The sequence below is a fragment of the Pyrus communis genome, chromosome 12, assembly GCF_041283825.1.
Source record: "Pyrus communis isolate YQ-2024b chromosome 12, ASM4128382v1, whole genome shotgun sequence".
NCBI lineage: Eukaryota > Viridiplantae > Streptophyta > Magnoliopsida > Rosales > Rosaceae > Pyrus > Pyrus communis.
In genome coordinates this window covers 7,395,052-7,410,814 of record NC_142576.1, presented here as the reverse complement: position 1 = coordinate 7,410,814, position 15,763 = coordinate 7,395,052, and the positions used below count along the sequence as shown (strand labels likewise).

General features: G+C 38.2%; 2 protein-coding genes and 1 non-coding gene across 3 annotated transcripts; 2 read left to right on the top strand and 1 right to left on the bottom strand.

The window, feature by feature from the left end:
* Positions 1 to 313: 313 nt before the first annotated feature.
* On the bottom strand, positions 314 to 1,075 carry LOC137744299 (uncharacterized). The gene has a single exon (XM_068484144.2). The coding sequence runs from the start codon at positions 1,073 to 1,075 to the stop codon at positions 314 to 316; it is 762 nt and encodes a 253-aa protein (XP_068340245.2).
* Positions 1,076 to 3,343: 2,268 nt separating this feature from the next.
* Positions 3,344 to 3,414, top strand: TRNAG-GCC (transfer RNA glycine (anticodon GCC)). Its single transcript has one exon. It is a non-coding gene; the product is annotated as a tRNA-Gly (tRNA).
* Positions 3,415 to 6,389: 2,975 nt separating this feature from the next.
* Positions 6,390 to 9,722, top strand: LOC137745876 (putative proteasome inhibitor). Its single transcript, XM_068485910.2, has 8 exons — positions 6,390 to 6,667; positions 6,767 to 6,938; positions 7,038 to 7,190; positions 7,397 to 7,489; positions 8,452 to 8,529; positions 8,631 to 8,659; positions 8,752 to 8,899; positions 9,471 to 9,722. Exons 1-8 carry the CDS (start codon positions 6,493 to 6,495, stop codon positions 9,541 to 9,543), a joined length of 921 nt encoding a protein of 306 aa, XP_068342011.2. The 5' UTR covers positions 6,390 to 6,492; the 3' UTR covers positions 9,544 to 9,722.
* The last annotated feature ends 6,041 nt before the right edge of the window (positions 9,723 to 15,763 follow it).

The window sequence follows — 15,763 nt, the reverse complement described above, 5'->3', positions numbered from 1 at the left end:
TTAAATGTCCTAAAACTAAAGAGAACAAGGTTCCAACACTTTGGCTCCAATTAGGTCTTCAATTTCGTCCAACACTTTGGCTTCAAGCATAAGCTATCTGTCCTTAGCCCAAAAGTGCTCCAAAAGTCTCCAAAATGCATCTTTTTGCTCCTTTAGCCCTTTGGACCTACAAACACACGAAAATAGCTTAAAGTACTAAAATAACTAAAGAAACATAACGTAAATGTACGAGAACAAGCCATTTAAGTCGCATAAATATGCTCCTATCAGTAGTTCGCAAGTCATAGTGCGGCGATTTCTCTTTGTTCCTCAACTAAGTCGTGGGTTTCAAGGTAGACATAGTAGTGCCTGCTGGAGATGTAGCAATAATGGTTGTGGCCTGCTTTGATTGGATAAGTTTCTTTTCCTCTAGCCTAATGATTCCATCAGCCCGAGCCATCACCTTCCTCATGTCTAATGGTGGAATTTCGATTAATGACCTACGCATCTTTGTTCTGGGCAACACCCCTTCTCGGAACGCCAAAGACGCAGTGTGAGAATCACATTCTTCTAGGGTGGACATCTCTTCCGTGAACCTAGTCACATAGCTTTTGAGGCTTTCGCCAACATTTTGTTTGGTGTTGAACAAGATCGTAACATCTTTTCTTGGCCTCTGATTGAAAACATATTGAGATATGAATGCCTCACATAGCTCCGTAAAACTTCCGATAGACCTCGGTTTTAGTTGTCTAAACCAAGTTAAAGATGATGCTGAAAGACTTAAGAGGGACAACTTGCACAGAAGGGCCTTATCGTCTCCTTCAAGCCCCATCTGCTGTTGGAAGTGGTAAATATGCTCAACGGGATCAATCGTGCCTTCAAACAACCTGAACTTTGGTTGGGTGAACTTGGCGGGCTTTTTAACTTTCAGGATGTCCTCCTTGAATGGTGATTTGCGAATCCTTCTGGCCGCTTCTAAAGCAAGTTCCGCCGGGGTCTGTAACTTGTATCCCTTCACAATCTTCTCAATTTGTTCTCGCAAATCAACGTCTTTTACTTTTTTTCGATCCTTTTCCCTTGTGATTCTTTTCACCATGATTTTTCGTCACCTTAACACGGTTGTTGGATGGCGCGCTACTAGAGCTGCCCTCCTCATCTTCTTCTTCTGCACGCTGTCTCTTGGTGCCGGCCACATTTTCCACTGTGTTTCTTGCTTCAGCCTTCTTCAATGCCTCATCGGCTGTTTTTTTTGTTTCTCACAATTCCTTCATTAGCCTTCTAAATTGTTCCAAGGCGAGACTGGGTTCAGTATTTTGGGAATAAGACATCGCATGCACCGATCGAGTCCCTGCATCTCCGGAGGGATTCGGAACTTCTTGTGCGAATCTAGTCATGTTTGCAGCTTGATTTTGTTTCTCTTCCCACAGACAGCGCCAACTGTTGGAGCGAGATTTCTCATAAGAAGAAATGCCCCCACATATTCGTTGATAGCAATCCTCACGTTCGCCGAATCCTTCGCTAGAGATGCCCCCAAATGGTCTTCTTCTGTAGCTTGCCCGGGTGATGCCTGCAAGAGATACTTCGACGCTCAAGTCAGTCGATTGATTTTCTCTTCTCTGGATTTTCTCGAGTTCTGATTACGTACCTTGTTCTTTGGCTCCTCTCCCTATTTATAGGATTGCATGCTTGAGGATCAAGCACCACGACCAATCCTCATTTCCCACTTCTTTAGTGGTCATCCGTCATATGACTGCATGCTTTGGGAACAAGTGCCATGACATGTCGCCCTCTCCTACTTCTCCTCCGTAATGGGGTAGTTATCTAAGCACGTTCCCTTGCGTTTGTATATTTCTTGTGGGCTTTTTACCTTGGATGACTGGTAGTGGCCCATGAGTTGAAACCAAATTTTATCCTCCCACAACCGTTACTTAATGAGTTATTAACAGGTTCTTTCGTTAAGAACCCAACATATTAAGCATTCACCCGAATGCTAATTTTAATGGATGGATTGAGTTCGACTTAACGAGTTAGGTTTAAAATGATAGGTCTAGCTAACACCCGTTGATGAACTAATATTCCTTAGAAAGAAGAGATGATGTAGCTAAAGGCACTCGGAAACAATTAAAGTAATGCAAAATAGAATAATTTCGGTATCATCCACCATCTCATGATGTTCAGTTTGGTTGAGCAGGACATGAAAGGAAGGTGGATTGGAGGAAAATGCTACAAGGATTAGTTATCAAAACTCAAAAGTAATAGGATATGTATGGAAAAGAACAGAGGAATTACATAAGGAGTTTGGATCGATTTAAAACTAAATGATTACTTCTAACAAGCATCAATAATCATCGTTGTTTCAAAAAATTAAAGATGAGTAATGAGTATGATCGTTCGCAAGAAAAACTCATGTCATTAATTTTTTGTGAATGGTAGTCATGGAAGACGAACCACCCGAAACTTCCATGCTCATTTCAATTTTTATAACCCTTATAATTAATAATGAGTTATTCAATATCTTTTATTTTGATGGAATTGATCAAATTTTTTTCATCTATTCAAAGAAAAATATAGGAGATTCATTTAGGACCTTTTTTTTTTTTTTTTAATTTTTAATTTTAGTTAGTTTTTATTGGCTTGCCATTATACCTTTGTTTATGAAAAAGCTAATATTTGGCAGTTGGAGTAACTACTATTTTTTTTCTTAAAAAAAAAAAAAAAAAAAAAAAAAAAAAAAAAAAAAAAAAGAAACAAAAAAAACTGTTTGACATTTGGATTAACTACATTTTACGCTTTTCAAGTTTAGGGTATATTTAAAATAGATCAATAAGTTTTAATTTTCTCAAATAATACAGAGTCATTGTTTGAAATCATATCAAGTTACGTTTTCACTATTTGATCATATTCATTAAATTGATAACATCGCAAATGTGGAACCCGTTTCTTGCGTAAATAGAAGCCACCTTTACACCATTATTACCAAATTGTGCAAATGTTTGTTGTTTTCTAGCATATGAAGTATCTAGTTATTAATGAAGAAGAATATATTTGTTAATTATTTTTAAGGGAATTGTTTTTGGCATTCCTAAAATCTCATTTTGCATTCCAAAATTTCTATAATTAGAAATAAAAATACACTTACGAAAAATGTCGAGTGAGATTTTTGAAGTGCTAATAATAGTTTCCTATTTTTAGAGGGAGAAGAATAATTCAGTTGTTACATTAATTTACGTAAAACTCTCAAAAGTCAAAATTGTTCACATGGTTGTCAAGTCATCAATTTGGCAAAGGATCCAAAGGTCAAATAGCTAGAAGGCATAAACTGAAGCTATGTCAAAATAATAAATCCTAGCCTTCATAACAAGAAGCACCAGTGGTCTAGTGGTAGAATAGTACCCTGCCACGGTACAGACCCGGGTTCGATTCCCGGCTGGTGCACTTCTTTTTTAACCTTTTTCTAGAGCCATTTTATTTTTTTGGCACTTTTCGGACTGTGAATTCTGATCGAACAAAGTTACAGCCAGTTTCAGGAACCAATTGAATCTGCCTGGCTGGAGAGTTGAAGCCGGGAGGCACGTGTGTTCGTGACAGCGAGGAGCCTTTGCGCACGTGCAAACTACATCCCATCTCTTTGCCCTACTAGGGTTTGCCTATCACCATTCGCCAGTCGATGAGCTGGCTTAGTATCTCCAGCTAAACAATTCATCATCTTATAAAATGAAAGCAAGCAACCCTAATCCAATCACTCACCCTCCATGCACAGACCGTGACTGACATTAATTTGACAAAAACCTTGTAATATCCATATGGGACACCGCTGCGGTCTCAAGTTGTCCAAAACATGTCTTGTTTCCTGCTGCACGATGACGATCGCACCTTCCTAATCTAATTTTTATCACTAAACAAGTACTTGATTTCATAAAAAATGAAATAAAATATTGCATGAGAAGTTGCGAAGAAACAGAGAGTGGGTTCTTAAAATATCATGAAACCCTCCGCTGTGTCTCTGATTCCCCAAACACTACTACGTACAATGCAGGTTTGTAGATTCCATGCCGCTGCTATTGTTCATCACCAACTCTATCGAAGGGGCTCTTCTATACAAGCAAATCAAGATATACGATCGATGTACATATTTAACGGACATGCATACAACCAAGATCATGAAAATGCATACAACCAAGATCGATGTACATATTTATTTGGTTCATTTTGGGGTTATAAGTTTACTAATTAAAATGGTCATATACATGCTTATTTGATAAAGTCCAATCCAAAATGAGTCGTTAAACAACCCCAATGTAATTCAACGTGTCCGCGCGAAATAAGATATGTTGAAGAAATTAGAGAATGGTGTCATCTAGTAAGTTGCTAGCTAGCTAGACCTACTGCTAAGGGAATGGTCACTGATCACCATATATATGAGCTTTTTCCATCCCAAGCAATGGATATGATTGATGTGAAAAACACCGACCAAAATTTTGCAACTTCTGACCATCTTCCGTTCTTTAGAAATAGATCTTTGGAACTAGAGCTACCCTTTGTTTATTTTTGATCGGACATTAACTTATATTCAAATTCATTTCATGTACAACTTGGCAAATAAATATTTTACAGATCTTGTTCCCTTGATTCAAATATTAGGTGTATTTCTAATATTCTAGTGTTTGCACGTGTAATCTTCTTGCATTTCTCCTGTAATCTTCTTGCATTTCTCCTTCTCACAGGCAACGCCATTAATCAAGTACAGGGATGAATAAATTATACCTAGAATCCAACAATTCGAACTTTCCATCAAATTAACCGCACAATTATAGGATCTGCATGCACTCTTCTCACATGAAAACCCCTATATATGTTGCTCTCAAAGAATCGATCTGATCATCCTCCTCCTTCCCTCCAAACACAAGTATCCAACACCTGATTTCAAAAGTTTTCTCCTCTCAGTTGTAATCCTTTATTTTATCGATCGATAAAATTCATCGTTTTCTCGATCGAAAAAAAAAAAAAAAAAACCCCATTTCCAAAAATGGCTCAATATCAGTTGCTTCTCCTTTTCTTGATCTTGGGAGCTGCTTATGTGAGTGTAACAATGGCCGATGAAATGGCTCATCAAAACCTAGAGCAGTCTACTTTAGCTTCACTCTCAGGCAATCCAGCTCCATGTCCCTCTCCATCTATAACTAGGAAGTTGGGAAAGCACAACCCTAGTAAGACCAACCCTAAGTCTTCTGATGCGCCAGCTTTAAGCCCAAGAAGTGCACCATCTCCGACGACTACGAGTGAAACACCAGAGACCGGAGAGAGCGTGAGCATTCTTGAGCAGGAGATCCACATCAAAAAGCACCACCACTCAATGGACAAGTCGGTTGCCGGCGGCGGTGTGATCCTCGGAGGGCTTGCCACAACCTTCTTAGTCGCAGTTTTCTGTTACATTAGAGCCACTGCAAGACATAAAGGTTCGGTGACTAGTACTACTGGTTCTAGTCCCTAGTTCTGTCGTATGGATGTAAATGGGTGTGTCAAATTCGAGGTTATGTTACTGTAAAGAAAATAATACGAAGTAGAAATATGATATTGAAGCCATGTTAATTATCTGTGCCTTGAACATTGCAACTAGTGTTGGTAGATATTGGACGACCACATAATTTGATCACGAATTCATTTGATATTTCACATCAATTAGGCAAGAATAATGTTGTTTAGACATACAAAAATAATCTCGTAGCTAACATGCTTTCTAATATAGATGAATCCCAAATATGATGGTGTGACCACCGCGATTAAAGAGTGTCAATTATGAGATCAATTTTTGTATCCTTTTTAAGGTAAAAGCCAGATTTAATTCGAAAGCACTAAGAGGCAGAGAGTTACAATGGAGGAAGGTTTTTCGCAAAACAAGAAGTCACCCATTACATATGGTGGTTTCTCGAACCAACAACAATCAAGATCAGACCGAAAACCAAAACAGATGAGGCACTACACAACACCGTTGGATTAGCGTATCATATGGGCCGATTAAACCCCAGTGATCGATTGCAATAGGGCGTCCGAATCTTCCATGATATTTCCAACATGTCACACATTGGTAGACTAGAAATGCAAAACCACAATAATCTTCGCGATTAATGACTTTTATACACTTTTTTTTATCTTCTCACATATCCTTCTTTCTTTTTTTTTTTTTTTTTATTTTTTATTTTTTATTTTTTATTTTTATTTTTTTTAATTATCAGCTGGAACAAATCAAGTGAAATCAACGATCAAGATTAAACACGACGGTATAAAAAACTAAAAAGATAGTGTCAAAATTACTTCCTTGTGAATTCTACCGACCGTTTGAATTATACTGGGCCGCTACCGACTCCAATGGGCCCAAAGCTATAGTCACTGAACCGCGAACACTCTCACCTGTTCTCTCTTCTTTTGTCTTTCCAGTTTCCCAAAGCCTTTCCTCCCGCGCAAGAAACATCAAACAGAAAAACCCACCGATCGATCGCACTGATTCACACAGCCATGGCGAACGACAAGTCGGTGATGGCCGTGATCAGAGCCGCGAGGCCGACCTTCCGCAACAACGATGACAAGGTCGCCTTCGCCGTTCACGCCTCCTTCCTCGCCGCCGGCTACGTTCTCACCGCCGTCGGTCCCCCCGCCTTCTCCGATTCCGCTCTCTCCTCGTCTTCTACGGGTACCCACATGCTTAATTTCGATAAATGTTTAATTTTTCTTAGAATTTTGATAATTTCTCTCAAAAATTTTCTGGGTTTTTGTTAATTTGGGGTTGCAGATGAAGTGGGCATGGAGGAGTGGAACGAGCTCGACGGCGAGTACGCATTTGTCTATATAAACCCAGAAAAGGGCTCGAAGAAGGTGCTTGTTAAATGCCTTGTAATGAACGGCAAGTTACTTGTGGATGCTCTGGCTGATGGGAGTTCTCGGCCCGTCCATCTCGAAATCGAGTAAGTTTCTGCTGCAATTATTTTGTGTTTTTACAAAATTGGGTTCTTATAATTGTTGCTTGTTAATGGGGTTTCGGTGGTTTTCGAAACGAATTTCAGCGTTGGTGAATATGTTGGAGAGGATGGGGGGAGCAATTACTCCACACAGTTCAAGAATTTGGAGAATTTGGTGAAGAATTTGGATACTGAAGTTCTGTCAAAATTATATGGGTCTGCATCTTCCACATCCGGTTCTTCAAGTAACCTTGAAAGGTAACCGGGTAGTGTCTTGCATTCGCTTCGGTTCTGCTGAAATTTTTGTTTTTAATCTGAGTTTTACATGCACTTTTTTATGTTGAATTGTATTAGGATTGTGCTAAAGTAGTCACCGTTATAGTTATGCAAATTTATGGGTATGAAGGTTAAGAATCAGTGAGTGTTCTTATTATACTTTGCCTTTTTGTTATGGAACTTTGCAGTTCAGAAAGGAGTGAGAGATCAACAACTGAGCCTGTTTCCGGACCTTCAGGCTTTTACACTGGACCTTCAGGCCCTTACACTGATCCTTCAGGGTATCTATCTCTCGCTCTCTCAGCATTTATGTATTTTCATGTCGCTCTGCGTGTGATTCTAGGTAGTCCATATGTTTGTTAAGTTTTGCTAGCTTATGCTTTGGGTTTTAAAGAAAGTTTGTTTGATAAATCTTACGTGCTTTTTTTCCCAAGATCATTAGATTATATGTTTGTTGTGGTATTGTGAGGGGACATTGATTCAGTCCCTAACAAAATGGAGCAGACAGTAGATGTCTGTACATTACAAAGTTAATTTCACATATGATCCAGTCCTCCCTCTTGGGAATTCGTCCGTTGACGAGTGGTTTCATATTTCATCGCCTTGTGGAGCAGTGTAACTGCCTTTACCATTTGGATCTGGCCATGGGACATACATTTAACCAATTTCCAATTTAGAGGGTCCATATATGAGATTTGTTTCAGTATGTTTAATCAAGTCAAGTTGGGATAAGTGGCTGCTTTCCTGTTTATAGCATCCTATACTATTTTCGTTATCTAATTTCGAAGATTATTCTTACTTCTTAGTTTCCCCATCAATTTGTAAGGAAATAACTAGGAGTCTAGGAGGTTCAAATTATCCTTTTCTAGCTTTAAAATATAAATAAATAAAAACTTTCTTTCTTGAATTAATATTAGTAAAATGACATCCCTTTCTACCTTGTGAGAGGAACCTAAATGTTTTAATTTTTTTCGGAAGTTTTTCATTCAGATTAATTAGAGGTTAGTTGTTAAGAGAGTTTGGGAATTGCATTGATAATGTTAGGAAGAAAATAGACAGTTGTCGCAATATGTCTTTTTTGTTGTGATCGGAGTGAGTTAGCGGCGTCGTGTTCAAAATTTTCATTTGTACCCTTAAAAACTCAGTGGCTGGTTTTATTCCCCTTTACAAATTAGCTCATATATTGCATGGATAAGTTTTCAAAGTATGCAGTTTACTCTATGCTTTCTGGCTTGCTTTGCAGAATTATATATCCTCCTGTCATGCCTTATGGTGGCAGTGATCTTTTGCCTGGGCCTGGTGCTGGAATCTACCCTTCAAGGTACTGTATTTCAACAAGGCATCATATTGGTGGTCATTGCAGTTTAAACCCTGTTTTACTGTTCCATATTTGACAACATGTTTGTTATGTCAATCTTTCAGGGGTGGTGACAGTGGAGGCATGCTTCTTGGTTTGTATAATACTTATTTACTCGTATTGTGCTGATAATAATCACTTTACTTTTTTATTGGGAGTCACAGTTCATTCATTTTGTGCAAATAGGACCCCGTGACCCTCGTTGGTTTGGTGGCGTTGGAGAGCCTGGGTTTGGCTTTGATCCCTCTAGGCCAGAAGGTGTTCCACCAGGTGCCCGTTTTGATCCCTATGGGCCCCCGGGTGTTCCTGGTTTTGAGCCTAATCGATTTGCAAGGTATGTGGAATAGTAAATTTTCACTAATTCTTGGTTGTTGTATGATCCATCTGATTCTGTAAGACGGCTTACAGCCATCATTATGGTTCAGTGGCTTGAATTTGAGGGTTGATGATAGTTTTTGTTCGGTTTTGGTTGGTAAAGTTGGTCATTGTTTTGATTATGTGCTGGAAGGGTAGTGTAGAGTCGGTTATTTGTACTCTTCTCTCTTTTACTAAAATCTGATTTCCCCAGTGGTAGGAAAATGGAATCGAAATTAGTTTCTTGCCTGGTTTCCACCTGATAGAGCTGTCATTATTTTTAGTTTAGCGCCTTTTTATTCCCCTCAAAACATGCCAAAAATTATAGGTTTAATGAGCCTTTTTTCGACTCGAGGCCTTTGATCCTACTTAATCCATCAGGGTGGTATCGATTGAGATTATTACCTGTGGGTTCACTGTTACTTTCCAAATGAATATACAATGGTTTACGGCGTTTGGGAGCTAACAAATAATGAATGATGGATGCAAAGTTTTCAGATCAAAGTACCTTCATCTGGAATATAGTATTGTATGATTTCTATTTCTTGCAGGAATCCACGGAGGCGGGGAGGTGGCACTCATCCAGATCTGGAGCATTTCGGGCGCGGCTCAGATTTCATTTAGGTATGCTGTGCAAGACATGTAGTTTGTCATCAAATAAGAAACTTGAGGACTACAAGGAGCTGACAGAGGATCACTTTTTTGTTCTTGCTTTCTTGTTTGGCTTGCAAGTTGCTGTGTAAACTTTGACATTGTAAAGGAGATGTTTTCATAAGAGTATCAGATATGCTGTTTATTTGAGATCCCGAACGTCCTTTCGGTCAGCAATTTGTTCGTGCTATTCGGTTTTGCGTAGGTGACGGACTTTTGACTGTCTAGAAGCGGTTTAAGCCCTTCCGAAACGATCTCGGTGTTGTTCATTACCCTTTCCTTCAATTTCCTAAGAAAAATTGACCACAAATATCATATGCCCCGCCTCTTACGTGAAGGCTGATACCCTGCAGAGGTAATCTGTTTCTAGCTCCCTTGAAAACATGTCTCTATCCTTTGAAGAAAATGGATGAAGAAATTAGATTTTCCTAGAGAATTCAAGTCACAAAAAGGCAGTCTTCACTCGTCTCAACGACCATCATAGGATCACAAGAATCCGATACGTTGATCGACTCATGTTTTGAAAGGACTCATCTGCACCCTTCTAGATGTCACTTGGCAACTTGGATCAGTAGCACGATGCCATGTGATTTAATGTAACGTATCGACTCATGTTTTGAAGGGACTCATCTGCACCCTTCTAGATGTCACTTGGCAACTTGGATCAGTAGCACGATGCCATGTGATTTAATGTTTTCACATGAAATTGCATAGTCATGGTGGCATTTAAAATGATGTAAGTAAATCTTTCTCCAAGTTGTAGAGGCGATGAGCAAAGATTTTCTCTTGCAACCTAGAGTAGTGTGCTTCGGCTATGCAATCGAGTTCCGATCTTCATTCCTGTAATTCAGATAACTGTAAAATATCATTTGTATTAAAAAATAAATATTAACCTAGTGACATCATCTATTCAATAAAAATTAGACACATATTTAAAAAGTATATCACCGATTCAATAAACTTTTAACGCGTAATATTTTGGTTACAGCTTACCAGAGAGTTTCTCTCCATTATTAGAGTCGGCCACAATATGAACGGCCACTTGAAAATCTAGAAACGAGAAGGAAGCTTCCATGCTATTCCATGTCAAATTCCAAAACCTGCTGAGACGTAAGACTCCGGGCAACGTGTGAAACATTTCCCAGCATTTTCTCTAAAAGCACACTTATTCTACATTGATTAAGACATTTTAAATAAATAAATAAATAATCCATCACTGTTCCTTATATATATATATCCTTTCTAGTTCGAGTTAAAATATATACTTCGGAACCCACTACCTTTACTAATTCCTGGACCTTCTGGAGCTGCAAAAGCACAGATTTTGCTGGGGGAAAAAGCACAGATATGAGCCTCCCAAAGTATTCTCTTCTTCCTTTCTTGTTGCTTCTAGTTGTTCTTATTACATCTAGGAAATCTTCAGGTGCTGAAGGAAGGCCACTCTCCCTCTCGCCACAACAAGGTAAAAAGTTCAAGCAACATACTACGTCTTACATGTAACCCCAAACTGAGAGAGAAACTCGTCACGTTGCGGTATTTCAAACCATCATGCAGTGTCACGCATGCAATCCACGCATGTTTGGTTTGAAATACCGCTACCGGGGCATCACAGTACAGTCTCTGATTTTGGATATAATTGAATTGACTTAGTTAGATGTGTTGTGTGAACAAATTGCAGGATATGCGAAGGTTTTTGGAACACTCGGAATAGTTTGCGAGTGCTGTGATGGAGCTGGAGGTGAATGCACAAGTACGTGGAAGGGATCTTGCACTAAACTGAAATGTCATCCTTGGAAACAGCATTAACAGTCCAAGAGATATTTTGTTTTCATTGGCTTTTTCATTGGCTTTCTCTTCTTCTCTATACTTTGTAAAATATCCCATATACTACTGGAATTAGAGGTTTTTCCTCCCCTTTAAGCTGGATAATGTAAACCGTTAATTTATACCTGATGGAGTTCTATGATTCTCTGTTTGATTGCCGGTCTAATGCTAATGATTCTGAACTAATAATTGCCTAATCGGAAGATATTTGATGCTGGTTACATAAAACTTTATGTATTGACCTAATTATGTTACTAGTTGATTTTCTTAAGGCGATTGGTAGATTAGTTGGTTAACAACATTTAGTTTTACGGTTAAAGTTCTCAGTTCAATTTTTTCCCTCCCAAATATCCATCGTGTAAAAAAGACAAAAAGGAAAAAACCTGCAAACATCTACTCAGAGAACCAATCCAAGGTGCTGAGGTTTTCAAAGTGTGTGTGTTTAAGGGGAGATATTAGGTGGAAGTTGAGATTAGGAACGTGGCTGAAGTTTCTTCACAGGTGGATTTTGCTGCTGCTCCAATAATTGACTTCTAGAGACCCCTTCATCGTATATAGGTTTCCATGTGCCAATTCCACAGAAGCAGTTAACACTCACATGAGAGCTTTCGAAAGTAGAACATATTATACGTACTAGCCTCTTGAGTTTGTGGCAATTTGCTCTTTTACATCTTCTTCTTTATTTATAATTTTTTGTTTATTAAAAAATTTAAAGAAATAAAAGAAGAAAACACCCACTAAGCTTTTGTTTTGCTAGTTTGGAATTTTATTAAAATTAATTGCTCTATTTAAAAATCTTAACTGGGGGAGAGACAATTGGCATTTGCATAGTCCACACGGCAATTTATAGTATTTTGAATGTTTCACCATTTTGGGGTACTCTTTTTATATATACTAGCATATGGGCACACACAAAATGCGTGAGAAAAAATTTTATTTTTGTTTTTGAAATAGAAGGAGAGAGGAAGAGAGTGACAAAGAATGTGGGAGTGGAAAGTTTTTTTTTTTTTTATTTTTTTATTTTTATTAATTATATGTAGGTGAGGTTTTGGAAAAAAAAAAATAACAGCAAAATTTGGTTGTGTGATATTACATTTTTGTCTCATATTTCTTATTCATGTTCTGTTTTAATTAGGGGGTTAAACTGGTAATTTCATAAGATTTTGATTGACAATGAGTGTTTTATTAATTAGTAGATACACACACACTAGCCTCTTCACATGCATTCATGTGCGTGCGAGAGGCTTTTTTAATTACGGACTGTATGTGCACCTAAAAATGTCTTGAGTTAGTTGTTTTTCATTTTAATTGCCAAAATATGTTTTTAATATATTGTGCAAGGAATATATTTTTCTTTATCATCCACGTCCTAATAAAAAAACAAAAATTGATCTCTTACGGAGGGAGAGCAGCAAAATATGATGTTTGTGATGTTCTGTAGTTGGGGGATGATTTACACGAAATGTAGTATATAAAAAAGTCTTGCTTCATTTCAACTAATTACGTGATTCCTAATATGTAACAACTTTAATAATAATACCATTTCAATATACATTTTCACTGATCAATTAACTATTTTTTATTGATTTTTAGTTTTCTAACTATCGCTTGTAGATCTAGAATAAAAAAAAAACAACTATTGTTGTAGATTTGCAATGAAAATTTGAATGGGAAGAAATTACAATGATTTGGAGGTGAATTTGCTCAAGCAAGACAACAATAAAAAACCCCTAAACGACTACCACATGTGCGAAAACTTCGCACGCCACCATACAAAACTATCACGGAATGATAGATATAACATATCTGTATTAGCAACTGCAAAGGGTCATCGCCAAAGAGCGAGGCCACGTAAAGTCATCGTGTGAGCAAGATCATATAAAGTCATCGTAGGTAGACGAGACCACATAACACATCGCTTAATGCAAAAACAACATCCAACCAACATTGCAGCGTGGCCACAACACTCGCTAGGTGAGACCAAAACTAAACTAAGATGAACTAAATTAATTAAACTAGTCCGAAACTAAACAAAAAAAAAGAAAAAGAAAAAAACCAAGAAGGGAACCACAATCCGGCATATTCCGATGAAGGGATAAGACGATTCTGAGACAAGGCAACCCGCAATGACAAGCATCAATAGGACCATCACCTTCAGTGAGTCCCGTAGCAGATGAAGAGACACCGGAGTGTCCAAATTTGGAAACCTCAGGCAGCGGGGCCATCAAAACAGGTCGACCCAAGCTGTGCAACACTAAATTATCCCGCCCAAGGCTGAGCAGCCACAAAGTTTGCATGACCAGGCAGTGCAGCACCAAATCTGGGTGCAGAGGGCAGCTGATCCCTAGAAAAGTCGATAGCAACATTCGATTTGAAACTCTTAGCACCGGGAAAGAATGGCGGAAGTGGCTCCGACCTGCCAACAGCCCCAAACCAAACACAAAACTCTGAATCGAAGCCAAAACAAAGAGAGAATGATTGGTACACAAAACGAATCTTGCCAGCAATGGAATAACCATTTGTAAATGGATCCAGATATCAGCATCGAGCTTTCTTTTGTGAATAGACCCAGATCGAGAAGGATTGGGAAGGAAGAGGCCTTGAGCAAGGCATAACCTGGATCTGGGGGAAGCGTGAAGCCAAGTCAAAATGGTGGGAGAGCAAGACCCATATGTATCCGCAGACCCACCCCCACACGAGAGGGCAAGGTCTGGATCTGAAGGTTGGGGGAGAGACATGGGATGGGAAATGAAGGTGGAGGGCTGAGAAGACTGGGTTGGGGAAGATGATGTAAAGAAAAACAGAGGGGGGATGGTGAGGCTAGGGAGATGTGGAGTGGGAAGGGGGGAAAGGAAAGAAGGGAAAGGAAAGACGTGAAGGAGGGGGGAGGCTAGGAGAAGAAGGAGAAGCTGCCCATCGGCCCCTAGCCTCAGCCAGAGGCCGGCGGCCAAGGAGGAAGGCTAGGGTTTGACGCTGGTTTGAAAGGGTTTCTAGGAGAACTCTCTTGACCTCTTGGGTAGAGTTGATATCAAAGAATTGACTGTTGCAAATATTTTCATAGAATTGACCGTTGTGAATATTTCCAAAGTACTAGTAAGTGAAACCATGTATCTTGACAATTGCAAATATTTTCATAGAATTGACTGTTGTGAATATTTTCAAAGAATTGGTAATTGCAATCGTATGTGTTGAAAGAATTTTTTCTGGGGTGGCTCAGAAAAAGTACACCATATCATTTAGTTTACAAATTTATCTATAAATATAGTATTTTTAGTATTATTCTAAATAATATTTCAATTTTTCCTGTAATTATAAACAAAAATTCTGATAAATTCACTTCAAGAAGTGGCATCCCACCATTGTGAACGCCAATCCTCTGCAATAGTAGGCAAAAGCACCGAAATACTTCAAAACAGTACCATCATACCCTCTCTACGTAATTAACTATTGGACTTCCTAAAATATATATTTCAGTGGTTTTAATCATTCTTTGGTCTGATGAGAAAAATGTTTGGCAATTTGACCATTAATTACCATTTGAGTTGACAGATTATCTGAATGGCAAACTTGGCAACTTAATGCTCCCATACTTTATGGTGTTTTCAAAGTAAAGTCGGAATTATTAAAAACAAAGTTATTCAAGGTAATATATGTTCCTTGGATCAGTGCATTTTCCCCTTGACTTATGACTCAGTTGAAGGTATCCAAACTTCTTATAGTACCAATTCTTTTTAATCAACAAATTGTATGAAATGTTGCACCATTAATGGTTTATTATAAGAATATTGGTTTGACAGTTTGAAGGGTGCCAAAAGAAAAACCACGAATGTTATTAGCTTACTTTTCAATCGTCGTTCTTCCCTTGTTGGCAATACTCTTTTTTGAAGTTTTTCTCAGTGAAACAATCTATATGCACATTTAAAAATGGGTAAAGTACAAAAAACTACCTCAACTATTGGGGTCACGACAGTTTCATACCTCATCTTTTAAAATTGATAATGTCATACCGCATCTTACGAATTTGTGACAATGTCATACCTCCGTTAATTTTTCTGTTAAGTGCTGACGTGGCAAGAGACTGTGACCACTTTTTATTAAAAATTAATAAAATATTATTAAAAACTAAAAAAAATATTTAATATTTTTAAAATATTAAAATAATAAATAAAAGTAAATTTAAAAATAAAAAAATAAAAACCTTAGTCATCCCTTTCTTCCCCTTCTCTCTCTCTTCCCCATCTTCATCTTCTTCTGCTTAATCTTTAACACACAAAAAAAAAAAAAAAAAAAATTTGAAATCCCAACCCCACCCGCCCCCCAGGAGAAGGAGGAAGAACCGAAGAAGAAGAAGGAGGAAGAAGAAGAAGAA

Bases quoted from the DNA above. Each gene is read 5' to 3' on its own strand.
- LOC137744299 (XM_068484144.2), bottom strand. From the start codon at position 1,075: ATGGTGAAAAGAATCACAAGGGAAAAGGATCGAAAAAAAGTAAAAGAC.
- LOC137745876 (XM_068485910.2), top strand. From the start codon at position 6,493: ATGGCGAACGACAAGTCGGTGATGGCCGTGATCAGAGCCGCGAGGCCG. The intron at 7,191-7,396 runs GTAACCGGGTAG...GGAACTTTGCAG, and splicing joins TCTTCAAGTAACCTTGAAAG to TTCAGAAAGGAGTGAGAGAT. The intron at 8,530-8,630 runs GTACTGTATTTC...TCAATCTTTCAG, and splicing joins GCTGGAATCTACCCTTCAAG to GGGTGGTGACAGTGGAGGCA.